General features: G+C 45.8%; 1 protein-coding gene across 2 annotated transcripts; it reads right to left on the bottom strand.

Annotated features, from left to right (window-relative positions):
• Positions 1 to 1,206: 1,206 nt before the first annotated feature.
• On the bottom strand, positions 1,207 to 12,554 carry F3 (coagulation factor III, tissue factor). Of its 2 annotated transcripts, XM_026497577.4 has the most exons (6): positions 12,245 to 12,554; positions 11,006 to 11,117; positions 6,581 to 6,771; positions 4,287 to 4,465; positions 3,580 to 3,727; positions 1,207 to 2,201 (listed from the first exon to the last, which is right to left on the bottom strand). In XM_026497577.4, exons 1-6 carry the CDS (start codon positions 12,342 to 12,344, stop codon positions 2,065 to 2,067), a joined length of 867 nt encoding a protein of 288 aa, XP_026353362.1. In that variant the 5' UTR covers positions 12,345 to 12,554; the 3' UTR covers positions 1,207 to 2,064. The 2 variants fall into 2 exon arrangements, with proteins under 2 accessions (XP_026353362.1, XP_057166434.1); XM_057310451.1 differs by having other exon boundaries at positions 1,207 to 3,727; positions 12,245 to 12,537.
• Positions 12,555 to 18,685: the final 6,131 nt, after the last annotated feature.

Raw genomic sequence — 18,685 nt, 5'->3', positions numbered from 1 at the left:
ATAAACCGATGGTCTGTTTTCCTTTAGTTCTCTGAAGTTTCTACCACTTTTCTCCTTTCAGGCTACCATTTTTTGGGGGACAGCGAAGGTTTGTTTTTCCCTTCCTTCCAGAGAATGTGATGTTATATCAAACGTGATGTTTAGAGTTTTATTGATAATGCTTGGAGTTCTTTGGAGCAAAGGCACAGAGGGACTTGACATTGATGAGCAGCTGGACAGTGAACTGCTTCTTCCCTTATTTTAATGTTTGCTCAGGGTGTCCGTGGGGGGCCCTTCCAGGTGGGTGTGCCATCTGGGTTCTGGGTGTTCTTCCTAGCTTGCACGGGCCCAGCCTTTTGCAGTGGGGAGCAAACACGGTTGTAGCCCGACTGGGTGCCGGGAGTCTCACTTCCATCTCTAGTTAAAATCCTCTTTCAGTACTCTGATGAGATCAAGACTGTTCTGCTGTGTTTTATTTGTTTGAATGGTGGACTCCATATTTCTCTACTCTAGAGGGAGGTAATGCGGTTAGTTGGACTCAGCCATGACTAAGAGCCTACTGTCACTGCTGCCTTCAAGGGGCTGTGAACACGAGCCAGACCCAGTCCTATCCACAAAGAGCTCTCAATTTAGTTTACTTTTAATGAACCCTAGAGACTCCACTTCTCTCTCTCCCTATCTTATGTTGCCCTTTTATCCAATTTTCTTTCAAGATGATAGTCCAAAGAATTTTTTCTTTCTCCTCTTCAGTTTTCATCTGCAACTCAAACTAAGGCCCATGGAAAGAAGTCACCCCCTCTAAATCTGCAGTTGGCTGTATAATTTCCTCCCTTCCTGGGATACCATGCGTCCCTGCCATTGCTGTGTGACTGGTGGTGCCTCCCTATAGGCAGAGAATTGTCAGGCATGGTCAGGCATCTTGCCTGGGCCAGTGACAAGGTGGCTCAAAGCTCGAAGACATGGCGCTGTTACTACTAGCTCTTTGCTTTTCCCTCAGGCCTGACCCAAATAGAGTCTTCCCCTTTGGTTCGGGGCCTAGAATGAGAACAGAATTAAGAAGAGCTGCAGTCAAGTCGCAGCCACCAAACTAATGTAAGTGAGAATTCAAGATAATGTTGTTGTGAGCCACTGAGAATTTTTGGGTCATTTGTTCCTGCAGCAGAGCCAACTAATACAAAGACCAAATCATAAATAATAAAATGGAAGATATAATAAATACAATAGCCACAATTTCCAATCACCTTTATTTATATAAAAGTATATTAAATAAATTATCTCAATATATACAAACAGAACAATATTACTTCTATAAATAGAATATCCCCATGTATAAAACCTTATAGAAAATTATATAAATATATACAATATTGACCATAAAAGCCTGTAGTACCTTAAGTCATCACCTCTATGTGGCCTATATTGTAGTCTTATAAAAATATAGTCAGCGGTCAAGTGCTTAATCCACAGCATTTGAGTCAGTTAAAGTGCTAAACTGCAAGGCACTTCAGGAATGTGCCCCCAAACAGAAGGCTTCTGCATTTAACACATTCACATAAAAGTTTGCCAATTGTTCTGAAACTCCAAAAGAACTCAAAAAAGAAGAACCTAATACCATATATCACAAAAGAATGTTCTATGTTAGGAAAAGTCCACCCAATTTCCATTTTACTCTCCCACATGATTTGAAGTCAGCTTCTCAAAAGTTTTCCAAAAATCTACCCAGGATTGTTTTGTAAGGCTTTTTGTTCATTTGTTTTTGATTAGACAACCTGGTTTCATCTGGGGTGCAGAATATACATTCTAACGCATGATTTGTGCAAAAGGTGCCATAGTGTTAAAATAGAAATTTTCACAACTTGGAAGTGCTTGTACCGTACATTACATTCCAAAGTGTCTAATGCTGTCATGGAAACCAGAATGCTAATCATGAGAACAGGTCAGATCAAAAGCTTTCTTTGAGCCCAAAAGTCTCCATGCTCCAAAATACTCATTTGTGTTTCCACGTATATATTCTGTTGTCTTAAAAGTCCTTGGTCGCAGTGCAACACACACTCGGGCACGGTTGGCAGCTCCCCGGGCCGCACTTTACGCAGCATTGAGTGGGGAGCTCTCCTTCCCGCTGTGCCCCGCACGCACCTTCCTGCACTTGTACAGGGTCACAGACAGGATGATGATGAGGATGACGGCCACGAGTGCCACAATGACAATGACGAGGAGCACTCCTGAAAAACAAAAGGTACTGGTCAACTTCAACCTTGAGAGCTTGAACCCCATTTATCAGTGGGCAGAATGGGGGGCATAACCCCAAATGACACCAAATTACACTTTTGCATAATTTGAAATTTCTTTCCTCCGCTCTTTCCACCGCAACAAAATTTGATTAGGAAAGAACAGGTCAAACCCTCTGTTTTAGGGCAGTTGATGGTGGTGAACATCATTTAATGGGCTGTTTAATAAACTGGATAATGTTCAGCCTGGAAATGGTACACCTAAGTGGGAGCAGGAACAGCTGTTACAAACACGTGGCTAAAAATAATGCTGGGTTTGGTGGCTAGGATTATAATCGTAGAAGATGAATGATCAGTGCGAAGAGCGAGACAGAGTGCTAGCAGGGTTCAGGTAAAGGACAGATGATAATTGGTTGGGGCAACAGGAAGGCTTCCTGGTGGAGGTGGCATTTGAAATGTTTCCAAAGGACACATTTCAGGAGAGGGAGTAGAGGCAGGGAAGCAGTGATCTGGGTGTGTATGAAGGCAGAGAGTCAGTGGAACTCCAGCTGGGCTTGAGGGAGATGGATGTGAGGACTGGGGGTCTGATGGCGCAGAGGGGTGCAGGACCAGAGGGACGGAGAGCCCTTTTCTTCCCTGCTTCCATCGTGGTCAATCAATAGGAGAGAATTTATTAAAGGTGTTTTTAAATTTTCAAATCTCATCTTAGCAAGGAGCTATCCTATGACTCTTTTGTTCCCTGAATGTCCTCAGGGTCCTTTCACTATAAAGCCTGGAGGGAGACTCAGGCTTTCAGCTTCATTGGATGAGCCTGAACCCGTGAAGCACTTCCAGTTAGGAATCACTCATCACGGGGGGGTCTGGGCCCCGGGTGTGCCTACACCTGCACGAGGGACTATCTGACAGACTCTGTCTCTTCCCTTCATGGGTTAGACTTTCTGTCCTGTGACAACAGCCCATAGCAGGTGCTCACAAGTGTCTAGTGGGTGCTGCTACAGCTGGTCCAGTCACTCCCCCATAATTCCCACGATCAGAATTAAACCATGAAAAAATACCCAGAGAAATCTGTGATTTGATGCTAAATTCTAAACATGCACCATGTGTCCAGAGCTTAGCAGAGAGCTTGGCACATGGTAGGGGCTCAAGAAAACACTCGCTAATATAAGGGAACAACACAGAAACATTTCTAAATGCCTAAAATTGTTAAGAGTACCCCCCGAACAACACAACACAGACAAACAACAATAACAACAAGAAGGCTGTTTCTCCCTGAACAAAAGTCCATCCTGGTTCTGAGGGTGGACCAGTCCTCTGGAAGGTGTCCGTGTCTCCCAGATGAATGCTGGGCAGAGCCATTCAACTCTGAACATACCTTTCTCATGGCTCGTGCATGCAATGGAACTTTCTGTACTCTTCTGGTTAGCCTTCCGTGATGGTATCACTGCTTGAACACTGAAACAGTAGTTTTCTCCTTCATCCACGTCAATCAAAAACTCATTAGTGTTTGTCTTAGCTGTTTTCTGTTAAAAGATGAAGAGTTCTGAATTCACCTGGGCTCAGAGTGAATTTTTTCCCTGTTACTAAGTCACTGGTGGAAGTAAAAGCTTGCAGGGACACACCTGATGTAGAAAGGATTAGAAGCGACTTGGCTGCTCTGTTCCCCCTGGTAACGGCTAAGGATGCTTCTTCCAAGACCAAAAATATCCAATTTACGCACATCCAACCCAATTTAGCTCCTCTAGAAGATATTTGCCATAAAGGAAAAAGGGAATGAAGCATTCATCGTTGAATGGAAAACCGATTCTGTCTCTGGGATCCCCCAGAGAGGAAGAAATGGGAGAGCTGGCAGGAGCCTAAGAGACAACCCGGTCCAGTCCTTGGCTGAGAAGTCTGCGGATCCAAGGGGCCCGGCCCGGAGTCACAGATGGAACCGTGACAGCAGACTCCCCTCCCCCTCCACCACGCTGTTCTCTCAACCACCCCATTCTGGCATTTTTGAACGGAGCGAAGAAGTGGGCTGTAAAGCCAAGGAGCCACAATTTAAAAACAAGTCATAAAAACAAATGAAAGAATCCTCACCTTTCCTGTACTTGAAGCTTTCCAGTAATAAAGTGTGTAACTTAAGTTCTTGCCAAAAACATCCCGGAGGCTTAGGAAGGTGCCGTTCCTCCTGACTAAGGTGCGTGCATCTTGTATGGTCACATTCAGCTTTGTCCCAACTTGTTTGTAACTCTGAATTGTTGGCTGTCCGAGCTTTGCTAAAACATAGAAAATGAGCTCCGTTGGAACCAAAGAATTCTATACCAAGTAGAATTCCATTTAGTTATCAGAGTTGATGATAGCCCAATCATCCCTTGTGAAACAGCTGCACAGAAGGGCTCCCCGGCAGTCGGAAGCTAAGAGGCTCCGGAGCAGAACCCCGAGACTTCCAAGGGCAGTCTGTCAGTGCAAATATAATGGAGCCACAGCCGTCATTTTAAATTTCCTTGTCATCACATCAGAAAATGTAAAAAGGAACAGCTGAAATTACCTTTAATAATACATTTTGTTTAACCCCCAATACCTAAAATATTATCATTTAAGGTGTAATCAATATAAAAATTTTTGGAGATATTTTTCAAACTCCAGTATGCATTTTAGACTTATAACATTAGTCATATTTCAAGCGCTCTGTAGCCATCTGTGGTTAGTGGCTGTTGTGTTACACAATACAGTTGTATAAGATTCCATATTTTAGATACAATAAATGAGGGGCTGTGAGAAAGACCAGGATATGTCCTTGGTACCTCAGGGGACCAGCATTAACCACTGGGTCTTTGCAGTGGCTCAGTCATTTGTTGTGCTTAGGCTGTATGACAGTAGAATAAATCTCAGTAATTCAACAGGAAGTACATGCAAGTATGTGTGTGTGTGTGTGTGTGTGTGTGTGTGAGCACATGCAAAATTAATATGTAAAATATTTTCTTTTTTTAAAGATTTTATTTACTTATTTGACAGAGAGGGAGAAAGAGAGCACAAGCAGGGGGAGAGGTAGGCAGAGGTGAGAGAGAAGCAGACTCCCTGCTGAGCAGCGAGCCTGCCGTGGGCCTCGATGCCAGGACCCTGGGATCATGACCTGAGCTGAAGGCAGCCGCTTAACCGACTGAGCCACCCAGGTGCCCCTGTAAAATATTTTCTATCTTACACCAAGAAAGGATTTGAAGTGGTTTACAAAAAAACTCAAGAACTATATAAAAGGAAATCATGAGGATGTGACCAAAGGGGAATGAGGAACACGGACCCCGCACGGTCCCTGAGGGGTGGCTGTGGCTGAGCGCCATGAGAGACACACAAGTGAAGGCCACACAGGAGAGTGAAGACGGGCTCTGGCAAACGGGGGCTTGGGGAAGGCAGACAGACTTCCTATTTCCACCCTCAGTGTCGACAGCGGAGGGGAAAGGCGGTGGACTGCCCCTCAGCCTCTCACCATCCCTGCCGGGGGAAAGCGTTCTCCCTCACTGGGCAGTCAGAAAGTCACTACAAAACCACCGCATAAAAAACTTAACACCCTTTCATTCTAACCTTTCATTCTAATTCTTCTTGAAAGAGCAGCTGATTTCACTCTTCTCAATGTGCTACATCTGTTTATTAAAAATACCTAGTTCAGAACCATAGTCCGGACCAAAAAAAAAAAAAATTCAAATCTACTTGGCAGGAATCCTCTGCATTCTTTTTCAGGTGCTAAGGTCAGCTTACTGGGGCAAAGGCTGGGGAGGGAAGCATTCCTCATTTTCCAAGGCGGCATGAAGGAGGCAGGCTGGGAGTGGGCCAGACAAGGGCCGGCACATCATGGGACTCCGATCCGATCGTGATCAGGTTATTTAAAAAGGTCAGCAAGCCTGATTGTGGACTCAGAGGAAAACTGGACTACCCCATGGCCTACCCCACGGATTTGCGACTGTTTGTGAAAACCCTAAGCTGGGACTTCTGGTCTCATGATGGAAGAGAATATTTAGGAGATTTATGTGCATCTGTCATATATAATGTCCTAAATATCCGTGGGGGAAATGCTGACTCTCCAGCTTTGGTGGATTTCCTTACCCCCCACCCCCATCCCCAGCCCCTCCGTCCCGCCAGTTGCTGGGAGGGCCTGGGGACAGACAGGTGGAGAAAGCTACATGATGACACTGTTAGCAACTGCAGGGTTTACGTTCTGTGAACCTCCTACCACACCAGGAGTGAGCCTAGAGGGCTATGGCACTTACTTGCCAATTTCTGAGAAAGAGGATATGTGTATGGAGGCATAGTTTTTATGTAATAGCCCCAAAGAGTCCCAAGCTCACAAAAATATTCAGGCCAAGACTGAAAGAATGGCTAGTACAAAGAGTACTTACTGTCCACGTAAGGTGTGAACTCTGGGGAGTTTGTAAACGGAGGCTCCCCAGAGTAATCGTTGGCATCAGCTGGGTAGGACAAGACCCGTGCCTGGTATGTCTGAGTCACGTCATTCACAATCTCATCGGTGAGGTCACACTCTGTGTCTTTGGTGTAGAAGCATTTGCTCTTCCAGTTCCCAAGTCTAGGGCTGAAGGAAGGAAGGAAGGAAGAGGAGTGAAACATCAGGATCTGCATTGGTGGCAGCTGGCTTTCTGGCGGTGGCTCAGTGTTACCCCAACAGCACCACACGCAGTCTGGGCACACACTTGCTCAGCACAGCAAAGTCCTCACAACAACCTGGGGGTGGCTCTGCAATTCCTCACTTTTCACCGACAAGGCTACGGAGGCAAGGTGCAAAGGGGTGACCGGCTCAAAGTCACACAGCAGTTTGCCTGCTGGGTCTGTGCTCATAACCATTTGATAAATATCTTTTTTTTTTAAGAGATTTTATTTATTTGAGAGAGAGAGAGCATGAGAGGGGAGGGGGGAGGGAAGGGGAAGCACAGAGGCAGAGGGAGAAGCAGACTCCCCACTGAGCAGGGAGCCCAACCCAGAACCCCGAGGCCATGACCTGAGCCAAAGGCAGATGCTCAACTGACTGAGCCACCCAGGTGCCCCAAATCTCTTTCTCAAAATGTAGACAATTTGTTAGGGTTACGTGGGAGAGAGAACAGTTTCCCATCAAGACCCAATTATGTGTCATAGTCTACTTTTTATATCATTCTGTAACAGACTTATTTTTTTTTTAAGATTTTATTTATTTTAGAGGGAGAGAGAGCATGAGTGGGGGAAGGGGCAAAGGGAAAGGGAGAGAATCCCAAGTAGATCCCACATGGAGTGTGGAGCCCGATGCGGGGCTTAATCTCATGACCCTGAGATCATGACCTGAGCTGAAATCAAGAGTCGGACACTCCACTGACTGAGCCACCCAGGAGTCCCTATTACACACTTATTTTATCACACTTTATAGTCTATGTGGAATATAGTCAATGTAGTAATAATAGGATCCACATAACCATATATTCTATATATTACATTTGATTGGGACTATTATTGGTGTGGTTATTTATCACCGAATCTACCATATGCCAGGTATCATACAGGGCCCTTTACACAGGTTACTTCATTTGATAGAATCCTTCCAAGAAGGTATCGGAGCTTTTTTACATATAAGGACACAAGCTCAGAGCCACTAAGTACTTTGTACAAGGTCACATGGCTAATGAGGTGAGAGGTGAGTCTGTCGGTCTCATTATACTACATGCCTCCCTCACTTCTACAAGATATGAATACAGCCCATCAAAGATTATCACGTTACAATACAGGTAGGATCTAACAGTCTGAGAGACGAAGAGGCTAAGACAAATCTTTCTTTTGCAAGACATCATTGAAGAGGAAATAATTTAAGGAACGGCTGAACATGAAAAACTTCTAAAGGACCGAAACATTTGTGGATGCCTGTCCCTGCCACTGGATCCACACACTTCTGTCCCACATAAACTGACAGCCACACCGCTCTTTCCTTCAGCATCACAGACCACCACAGAGCCCTGCCCATCATTCAAGACCATGCTCCAACCCTGCTTTCCCCAGGAATCTCCAGATCTCCCTTCTCAGAATTGGCCTCTCCCTTCCCTGTACCCCAGCATCAACATCCCCACTGAAGCACTTACTGCGAACTTGGTACCAGGGCCCATGCCCTTGTGGCCCACCCACCCTTAAGGAGCAGGGCTAAATAGGGCTCATGTAGCCAGGCCTTGCTGAGTGTTGGCTGGTTTGCACTTACGGGTTGAATCGGGGAAAACGAGCTGCCATATGGGTTCAACTGTCTCAGTTCATGCATAAGAGCCATAGTACATATTTTTTAAAAAAATCTGAACTGATGTCTGGGCTAAGAGGGTATGGGCAAACACACTCTTTGTCCTAAAATTCATAAACTGAGACTGATAGAGAAATATTTCGGTTTCTTAAATTTCTCTAACTTTCTGTGATAAAAGTAGAGAGGCTGTCTTAATTCCAGAATGACCAAAATGCATTTTTAATAATTGTATCACTTCTATTCTAAAAAATGAGTGAGAACATGACGATTCTTCTCCATTGTTATGGCACACACGTTGTTCAGATTAACAGGAGAAAGCCTGCTGGGCTCTGTGGCCTCATTCCATCTGAGAGATGGGTATTCGTTTCTTCCCAGCTCATGTATAGAAATCACAGTACTCTCTGGCGAAATTTAGCACAAGCGCCTAGATCCCTGGAAGTCGTCAAGTCTTGTGAAAAGGTAATTAAGGGGTTCTGTACTAAGTTCCTCTAAATGCTATTGTCAGCAATAACACTTTAAAAGGCTTCAAGCTTCCTCTGTGTATTGCAAAACCTCCTGGTTTGGAAATAATAAATGTCCTGCTTGAATTACTAAGAAATTCCAACAGAAGCCAGATTCACCAATTTAGAAGCAGGTTGTTTTCTAGAAGCTTTGGAAGTTTAGTGTTAGAATTCAGAACATTTCCATAGAATCAATATTACAGGTGATGGCTGGGCACTAAGGCTTAGCCAATAGCACTTCCCAACGACCACTGAAAACTTCCCAAGGGGGGGAAAATGCAGTCGGAGCTCCAAGGAGGGGCTCCGGGCACTGCAGTGGTACCCTGGGAGTGGGGACAGGCTGGTAGTGAGGGTGGGTGGATAAAAAAGAGCAACAGGTTAAAATGCTTTCTCTAGGGACGGAAAGCCAGGAAGGAGGAAGGCCCACAGACAGCATGGCCTTCCTTCCTCCTGCCAGCTTTGGGACCTCACATCAGCCTGTGGCAGACCCACCTAAGCAGGTGGTGGTATGAGGTACTGGGGAGACCCTGGTTCCAGACCTGGCTGGGCACTCACTCTCGGGGCAGTCATGCGAATAAATCCCTCGCCTTCCCCGGACAAGTTTCCTCTTTTCTAACAGCACTGCCATGTTCCTTTTCGCCCAGAAACTGTATTTACCCATGCAGAGGCTGAAGAAGAGTGCGGGGGTGGGGGACTGCCCACAGGTCCTCTGGCGCAGGGGCAAGAGTGTGGGGAGGTCACTCGTGGCAGGAACTCCTCCTCCCCAGCTACAAGCACGTCCAAGCTACAGCTCTGTTAGGATGTGTTCACTGAAGTAGCAGCAGCCTTGGACAGTCCGAGAACTTAGAGCTCACAAAGGCTTATGTTTAAAAATCAAGTCGGTCGTAAATGTTTTCACATATTCACCAAACGTAAGATTGAATATATCTAGGAGTAAGCATTTCTCCTAAATCCTATTGTCATTATCCAGAAGGACGGTGGTTTACTAAGGTAAACTTCAGTTCTGTATCAGAGGAATTAATTACTAATTCTCAATTAGTGGAAGCTGAATGGACACGTTGGACCATAACCATAATTATCACCTGGGGTTCTGAAACTCCTGTCACTCTCTCTCTCTGTATACACACAGCATGTACACACACAGATTCTCTTCCCTGCTTAGCAAGACTCGTCATGAAGTTCATTTTGAAAAACAAGAACATCCACCTCAAAGACCCACTCCGCCCTTAGGAGCTGTGTTCCTAATACCATATAAAAGGCTTGACACAAGCTAAGACAAAATAGCAAAACACCTTGAATTTTTAGCCAGTGCTTCTACTGTGCCTTTATTCAATTAGCTCTCCTCTGTTTAATAAGATCTTTAGCAAGCCTCTTAGAACATTTCAGAAACCCAAAATTCAGCAAGAATTTGGTGAAAACCATCAAGGAAGATAGGTCCCACACTCAGATTGAAAATGCCGACCTACCAGCTCTTGGAGAGAGCTGTCAGAGAGGAGGGTGGCCAAGCAGAGCAGCCCTGACCACTGGGAGTACAGATACAGTATTTCTTCCGGGCTTCTGTGAGTCACGGATTTGACCTCCTCCAAGATCACGTATGCAACCAAATTTTGAATCAGTGTCCAAAGATGAGTGAATCAAACACTGCTTTAGGGCAACATATACATTTGTACTCCTCCCGGCTTCCTCTACAACATGTTAGATCCGGCTCACAGTCTAGACAGCGAGGAAAAAGACATGTGTGCTTAGATGAGATTAGCATCTATTCACAACAACATCTTCCCATGCTGCCGCAGCCTGCTCAAGAAAGTTCTCCTACCCCCAGCTTAGACTCCACTTAGGAATTTTCCCATGGTGTCCAAAAACAAGTGAAACATTCTATCAGTTGAAGCGGTGGCAATGTTGCATGCTTCATGGAGTATGGCTCTGGCCTGCAAATGACCAGGAATGCCCTTTGTCCTCTGTTAAATTCTCTCATCCATTCATCGGTTTTAAAGACATTTGTATTCACAGGGAAGTGGAAACATCAAAAATTTAATTTTCTTTTTCTTTTGTACCTAGCTTACCTTATCTGAACAGTGTAGACATGATTGATGGGTTTGGGTTCCCACTCCAAAATGGTCTTGAAATTAGTTGATTTCCAAGTTAAGTTATATGCTACCACTACCTCTGAGGTGCCTTTAAACAATAGAGAAACAGCTATTATTACATGAACTCAGCACATGATTTCACGTTGATGGTATAAAGCATCTTCCCATTCCCCCAACATCACCATTAGCCTATTAATTTTTTTCCAACCACAAAAGCTTCATTATTGAGTTATCAAGACAAAAAAGATTTTCAGGTTTTTCTTAATTTTCTTAATTAGGGTCTCTGAATTTCCTCATGGCAAAATCAACCTTGTAATCTAAGAAAATAGGCATGGATCTCAAAATTCTTGTTTGAAATTATACACAGTGGAGAGGGGGGTGGTGGGAAGCCCTGAGATAACTTGACCTAGAAACACAGCTCAGGAGCCCTCAGCCTCCTGCGATGTCTAAGGCCCAGCGCCAGGAAGGGCAGGACTCAGAGGTTCAACTCACCAGGGAAGGCCAGGTAAGAAAGGTTGTGGTAAGTTATGGAAAAGGGCAGATCCCACACGTGCAAGAGAAGTTAGGGCTGCATACCGTAAGAAAGCCAAATCTTCACTTTTTCCCGTTTAATCTAACATGTCTCTATATAGAAACTTCTGGACAGTCCGGCAGAGGTGTGGCCTGTCACACCATCGGATGTATTCCATTATGATGCGTTATTACTAAGGTCTGCTTTGCCAGTACTCAGCAGGTCACAGTCTCTGCCCTGCCTGCTCCAATCCAAGCGACTTTTTGCAACAGGATTGCCTCTAACTCAATCTAAAACAAAGACGTCCAAGAGAAGACCACAAGGGCCGCTCTTTATCAAGGAAAAGTGCACGTGCAATGAAGAACAATATCCAAACACAGCACGCTGACCAGTGCAGGTGCGGATCCACGTCCACCACCTTCAAGGTAGCGGATCACTGGGAAATACTTTGCCTAAACTTAAGGCGGGAGCCACAAATCCATGTATGCCATAACGACGGACTCCGGAGAAAGCTTCTCCAGCAGAAGGGGCCGCGAACTACTACCCTCCATCTCCCGCCTGCGCGCCTCGGGGGCTGGGTCAGTTCGGACTCCGCTGCGTGGGAGCGGCCACGTTAGGCGGGTGCGGGGGCACCTCCGGGCAGCAGGGAGAGCCCCCTCCTCCCGGCCGCGCGCCGCTGGGTTTTGGGGGCGGGTGCCACTCACCTGAGGCTCCGGCCACCTGCAGGAGGAACCAGCCGAGCACGAGCGTCCGAGCGAAGGCGGGCTCGGGGCAGGGCACCCGGGGCCAGGTGGGAATCTCCATGTCTACGAGCTGGCGGCGAGGTCGGGAGGATTCTGTTGCGCCCCGAAGACTAGGGAGGTGGCGCTGGAGACGCGGGTGGGCAGCGTGCGAGAGCGGGAAGGGGTGCGGGGAACCCCAAGTCTGGGGGAGTCCGCGTCGGGGCGCGCTTTAAAGAGCCGCGCGGCCGCCCGCGCCTCGGCTGGCCCCAGGCCCGCCCCCGCCGCTCCTCCCTACTCCCGCCCCCGGTCCGGTCACTGGCTGTCGCGGTGGGCGGCCGCCGGCCAGTCCCCACCCCTGTCCCGCCTCCTCCGGGGAGGAAACTCCGCTGGGTGATTCACCCGTGATTCAACCGCGCCGTCGAGCGCGATGCTTCCCTTCGGCCCCGGCGGTTCCAGGTGCGGCGGGGAACCGAATCTTCGGCCTCCCGGGCCACCGAGGCCGGCGACCCCGACGTCCAGCCTGAGTGGGCAGGTCTGTGGGGAAGAAAGTGGGGACGCTTTGGAAGGAATTCTCGAGGTGGAGGCAAGGATTCTCCCCTACCGTTCGGTTAGGGTGCTGTCCCGGCCGGAGGGAGCGGCAACGCGTGCAAGTTAACTGCACGTAGCGGCTCCGGGCTAGCGGGGGCCGGGAGAGCATTGCCCCGGCGCTGCGACCACGCGGGGCCGAGCCTCGGAATCTGCCGCGAAGTAGCGTCTCATGGCTCTCTCCCACCTGCGGGTCGTCCTCGGCGCCAAAGGCAATGGCACCTGGCCTTCCCACCTCACCCGGACCTTAGCGTGGGCCGCGTCCTAGAAAGGTGGTGCGAATGCAGGTGTCTGCCGGCAGGTCCGGAGGTCAGTCAGCCCAGGTTCAGCCCAGCCCAGCCCAGCTCGCGGTAGTGACTGAGGAAGAGCTGCCCCAGTCTGGCGGTTTGCCCTTGGGAGACTTCCAGCATGACATCTGCAGCCCTGTGGTTCCAGAAAGGATGGTTCTCACACTGAAGAAGACATTCGTGGGACTGAGTTAGTTCCGCCTAAGTGTAGAGAAACCAAAAATGAAATTAAAAAACATTATCAGACTTTTTTTTTTTCCTAATCTTAAGCACTGGGTTTTTTGGAATGTATTTCTGGCTTCCTCTTCTGGGCTTTCCTGTAAAATTGTCAGGCAAAAGGATGTTAACTCTTATTCTAAGAGGCATTGTACAAGGTCTTGTCAAAGTACCTGCCGTCATTCCGTTATTATTACTCTGTAGTTGCCTCCACGACAGACTGGAGGAGTTTTAGAGAGTAGAGTCTCCCACTTTTTTCCTAGGGAAGTCAGCCTTGCCTTTTAGTACATACTGCAGACACATTTCCATATAGCCTGTTGAGCCATAGCAATGTACTCATTTTAAAAGAAATAAAACCCTGCAAAATATTTTTCTCCCTGTGCCTGAACGGAAATAGCACACCCAGGGTTAGCTCTTGTCCATCTTTCCTGGAAGCTGAAAGCTGCACTTGCTGGTGTCCTCTTTGAGCTCTCTTCCAGCTCTAAAACCCACAGAATTCTATTTGCAAAATGAGACCATGCAAGCCTCTTCTTTGTAGTCTCTGGGCCTGAGTTTTTTTTCCCCTCAGATCTTTAGCCCAGTCTGGGATGTGATGCTTTGCACTGGAGTTGAAGGTACTTGGAAGAAAGTGTTACATTTGCTTTCCAAGACGCAGGGAGTTCTTGCTTTGTCTACAGAGTAATTAGTTCCATTTGGAGCCACTGACTGTCCTGAAATCATAAAGGGCTTTTAAGTGATGTCAAGATCAGCAATTAGGCAAGAAAAATATTTTAATGTTATAAAGTGCCTTAAGTGCCTTAAAGTTTGATAAATTAGATATTATTTTGCATATTTACTAAAATCATCAGGGAAGAGAGGAATTCGTTGGGTTTCTACAGAGATTTTTGAGTAAATATAGAATTACATTCTTCAGAGTTTGAAAAATGCTAAAAAAATTGTTACCATTTTCAAGAAAAAGAGGAAGCAGACTGGCTATAGTAAATAATATCTCTGTGATATCACCGTCAATCAGACTGTGGCCAGACGATTTCTAGATCACTGCTGCTTGGCACTGTTAAGAATACATTCCTAAAGTTTTACTGTTGATATTTATCACACAGAAACAAATTGATTGTTAAAATTGTTCCCCACTCTTCCTTTTTTTCTTCTTTTTTTTAATCTCCTTTGCTAACTTGAGCTTAGTGGTTACTAAAGGCTCCCTCTTACATGACGTATCTTGAAGATTCTGAGAAGTGTGAAACATTCCTAAACTATAACGATAACCAGGCTGGCCTGACCAGTCCCTTTATGATTAGATCTTACAGTATCAGAGGGCTGGAGGGGACCTCACAGATATCCTTCTGGGGATGAGGAGCCTACGGCCAGCCTCACAATGCGGATCTGGTCTTCTGACCTCAGAGACTTTCTTTCCACAACCATGCTTTCTTCTACTCCCAATACATGGAAGTAAGATTGGGTCATAAACCCAGGCTTACTTGATTAATTTACTCATCCATAGGCACTCAGCAATGCTCTGCAGTAGGCGTAGAAAATGCTTGCAGTTTGGGGAACGCACTGTTCTCCAGAGGAAATATCCCGATGGTTATTCCTTGAGGCATGCAAGCACGGAGCCACGTAGGAGATGTCCCATTGCTTTTGCATAAGCAGTGATGCACTGTGGTTGATGAGGAGCCTGGAAATAACTGGGTGGCTTTGCAGCCCTTCCTCGGTACCCCCACTAACTGCACTGACTTGGTTTCATCCAGTACTTCATTTGATTTCAACTGTGTGTTTGTCTCTTTCTTCCCACGTAGAGCTCCTAGGGGCAACAAGGACTGGATTCTTTTTCTTTACATCTCTCTACCCTTTGCACAATGACGAGCACATGGTAGGCTTTTGATACATCTACATCAATGAACACTTTTTTGGGAACTGTGCCTGCAGCCAAATATTTTAATCGGCATTCAGGAGGCGAAATTTGTCATTGAAAGTTTTCTGTCTAATGCTGGGCAGTGAGTGTTCCATAATGCTCAGATTGGTAAGAAAATGCAAATCCATCGTGGGTTGCATGGTATTACTTGAGAGCAAGCTCCAGCTGTCTAAGTAGTGATTAATGATTCTTGCTACAGCCAGAAAATGTAAGCAGGAGGAGAGGTAGCCAAACAGCAGGAAACAAATGTGGAAGTTTGGGAACTGGTTAGCATTTTTCTAACAGCCTGGATTCTAGGGTGATTCAGAAGATTTGCAGTCATATGATGAGGCTGTTCTTGCATGGAAAGACTTCCTGACTTTTTAGAATGAATTGTACAAAATGTATATATCTCCCTAGGAAGGGGTTAGGTTAAGTTTTAGCATAGGTGAACTTGAGAGTAATTTACATAAAACTATTATATTCATATAAAAATGGTAAAAAGAGCAGTGAATTCATTTTACCCCAAATTCAGGTAAAAGGCAAACTATGAAAAAAGGCCAGCGGGACTTAGGAGTGGGAACACAGAGTTCTGGAAAAAGAAAATATGACTTAGCAGAACTTAAAAACCATCTGGCAGGGTATAGTTAGTCATGGAAAAATTGGCAGTCATGATTGTGCATTTTATGAAAATAATTATGTACTAGTCCAACAGTTAACATTTAGACCGAAATTAAATAGTGGAAAGCCTGTACAATGAAATCTATTATCTTCATCATTCAAAATTACTTCTATTAGGTGTCTAAAATAGTTTACAGGAAGTTTACCAAATAAGTTATCACAAAGCACTGGTATTTTACAAAGCAAAATTTTAGAGAAAAAGCTTCCATTTCAAACCTTAGACAGGATTAGTATTTTCAGCACAAAACTCTCTTTATAAACCTAAGGCTTATTAAACAGTTTGTTCACTTCCATTTTGATGGGCAGCAAATATTATTCCTATTCTGTACATACAATGTTGACAAAATAGGTAAATCATAAATGTAAGTTGTGGATATTGTTTTAGTAACAAAAAGTCATTTAAAATGAAAACTTTTAATGTATGATCTTATGAATATAACACGTATAATTTTAAAGTTTTAATATGGTATCATTTTATGTAAGCATCCCTTAATCCCCAATTTCTATAGCTCCTTATACTTGACATATACACTCACTTGATGAACAGAAACCCATTCATTCAGTAAATACTTGAATTATCTACTTGATGCTGAGTTCTCTCTAGACTTTGGTATGCAGAATAAAACAAGGAGTCCCTTTCCTATTAAATATATCAGCATTCCTACTTACCGTCCTGATTTTAATTGTTTGAATGATTTCCTGTCAGCATTTTGGATTGGATATGAAACAGTGTTATTTATTAAAAAATGTTCTTCCATGCCAAAAAAAGCAAAAACAAAAACAAAAAAATGAAACCCAAAAAACAAGGTTAGACGTGTCATGGTCAGGCCATCAAACAGGTATCTTCAACTCAGAAAATTAGGCTTGAGATACATACACGTTATCAGTTTGAAAGTATGGGTGAATTTTCAAAGTTTAGCACATGGAAAACAAACGAATCCCAGTGTAGAAAGACAACTCTAGAAAAAGGCAAAAGATAGCTAAGTGTGGGATGCCTCAGATGAAGAGTTAAATAAAAACAAAAGTTAGTGAAATAACTAGTTTAAAAGTACTTGCACCTGGAGGCTTTATTCTTTTTTAGAGAATTCACTTGTTGACATTCTATAAACCAGCACGGTTCACAGATGCTCTAACATCTCAGCCTGTAACCCGTCCTACCACCTGCTGCTTTTAATGGCCGGTGTTCCATCCTGTGGCACCGACGCCTCTTTCAAACAGAGCTTGCCGCTGGGAAGTCATCGCTGAATAAGCGAAGTTGTGTCCGCACCAGAGGCGTTTTTGTAATGTCTGGCTAGTGGTGATCGCCACCCTAAACCACTACCCCTTGTTTCTGTATGGCAGCAACTCACGGGTCTAAATCAGCTACAAACTGACCACGACAGGCCTCCTATTCCCTGACAGAGGAGCGCGACAGGACGTATGCTATAGAGGGAGCTTGTGGCACTGTGACAGGGACTGGGTTTTCAGAATTTGGCAAACTTCATGGACAGCTGTTAGAATGACCAAATTGAATGGGTCTCAATTTTAAGAACAGTACTTGTCTTACATCTCCTTTAGGGATTTGTCAACCACGGTCGTGCCTTCTACAGGTTACTCACCGAGCAATTGCCATGTGTAGGGCACTGTACCAGGAACTGTCTTAACGCGTCCTTTTGCTAAAATATCTTGCAAGCTGGTCAGAGAGCCAAGGCAAACATGTAAGCTTCCAGGAGAAGGCGGGATAAGTGAAGTGGGACGTGTTGCCATGCCTCTCACTAGTAGATGGAGTGTTCTGTGCCAGCAGGGGCTGCTTTATCTTTACTAATATCCCCAGTGCCCGGCATGCAGCGTGTTCTCCACATCCATAAAGCTTTTTTTAAAGAGAGAGAAGGGATTTGGGACCTCCAAAGAGAGAATTTACTTTTCACTGGGGTGATGAGAAAAGGTTCCCCGGGGGAAAGCACTGTCTGAGCTGGACCACAGGGGGAATGGCTGACGGGAGAAAGGACGAGCCAAGGGCTGAGGCCTGTGTGAGCAGAGCAGGGACCACACATCCTGGGTTTAGGGATCCTGCAGGCGCAAGTGTTGTTGGAAGCTAGAATGTTAGCTCATGGGCAGCTCTGTGGGCTCCACCAAGGCTGGACATGATTCAGTAGATGGTACCTTAGGAAACTCACTCTTCTGGTCATGGTTTGTCAGAATTGAGTCAGGGGGTGCAGCAGGAAGCTAGGCCCCTAACCCGCATGGCAGCCGAGGAATAGAAAGGAAGGACAGCTGCAGGGAACAGCATGAAGGAAGCAGCTGTGGGACTCAGTTACTGTGGCTGGGGGCAGGAAGGAGACAGAGGGGTAAGGTCTTGTGGCAGGGAAAGGTGGCAGCTCAGGTCAGCGTAGAGCCTGGAAGAGAAGGTTGGCAGCTCAGAAACTGTTAATTTTACACATGTTGAGGGTGAGGGGGCAGTGGACCACTAAGGAAAATGTCCAGCACAAAGAGTTGGAAACGGGGCACCAGGGCTTGCGAATTAAGGCTAGATTGAGGCTAGAGCTAGAAACTGGAAGACATATGCCTAGAGGTTTGGTCGAAGATGTAAAAGTAGACAAGGTCTCCAAAGGAGGGTTAATAGCGACTGCAAATCCGTCTAGGCACCAGCAAGCTGCTCAGCCTGGCTCCGATCCGAGGGGCATGGGTAAGTTGACGAGTCTGGGAAGCTCGTAGTGGAAGCACTACAGAAACCAGGGCCTCTGAGTCTGGCTCTCTCTTCCCTTGCCTGCTCTTTCTCCCATGTCT

The sequence above is a fragment of the Ursus arctos genome, unplaced genomic scaffold (genome assembly GCF_023065955.2).
Source record: "Ursus arctos isolate Adak ecotype North America unplaced genomic scaffold, UrsArc2.0 scaffold_12, whole genome shotgun sequence".
NCBI lineage: Eukaryota > Metazoa > Chordata > Mammalia > Carnivora > Ursidae > Ursus > Ursus arctos.
Note: the sequence above shows the minus strand (reverse complement) of the source record. Positions and strands in the feature narration are given on the sequence as shown.

Bases quoted from the DNA above. Each gene is read 5' to 3' on its own strand.
- F3 (XM_057310451.1), bottom strand. From the start codon at position 12,344: ATGGAGATTCCCACCTGGCCCCGGGTGCCCTGCCCCGAGCCCGCCTTC. The intron at 6,772-11,005 runs GTAAGCTAGGTA...TCCTTCCTTCAG, and splicing joins GTCTACACTGTTCAGATAAG to CCCTAGACTTGGGAACTGGA. The intron at 3,728-4,286 runs GTGAGGATTCTT...ATCTTTTAACAG, and splicing joins AAGCTTCAAGTACAGGAAAG to AAAACAGCTAAGACAAACAC.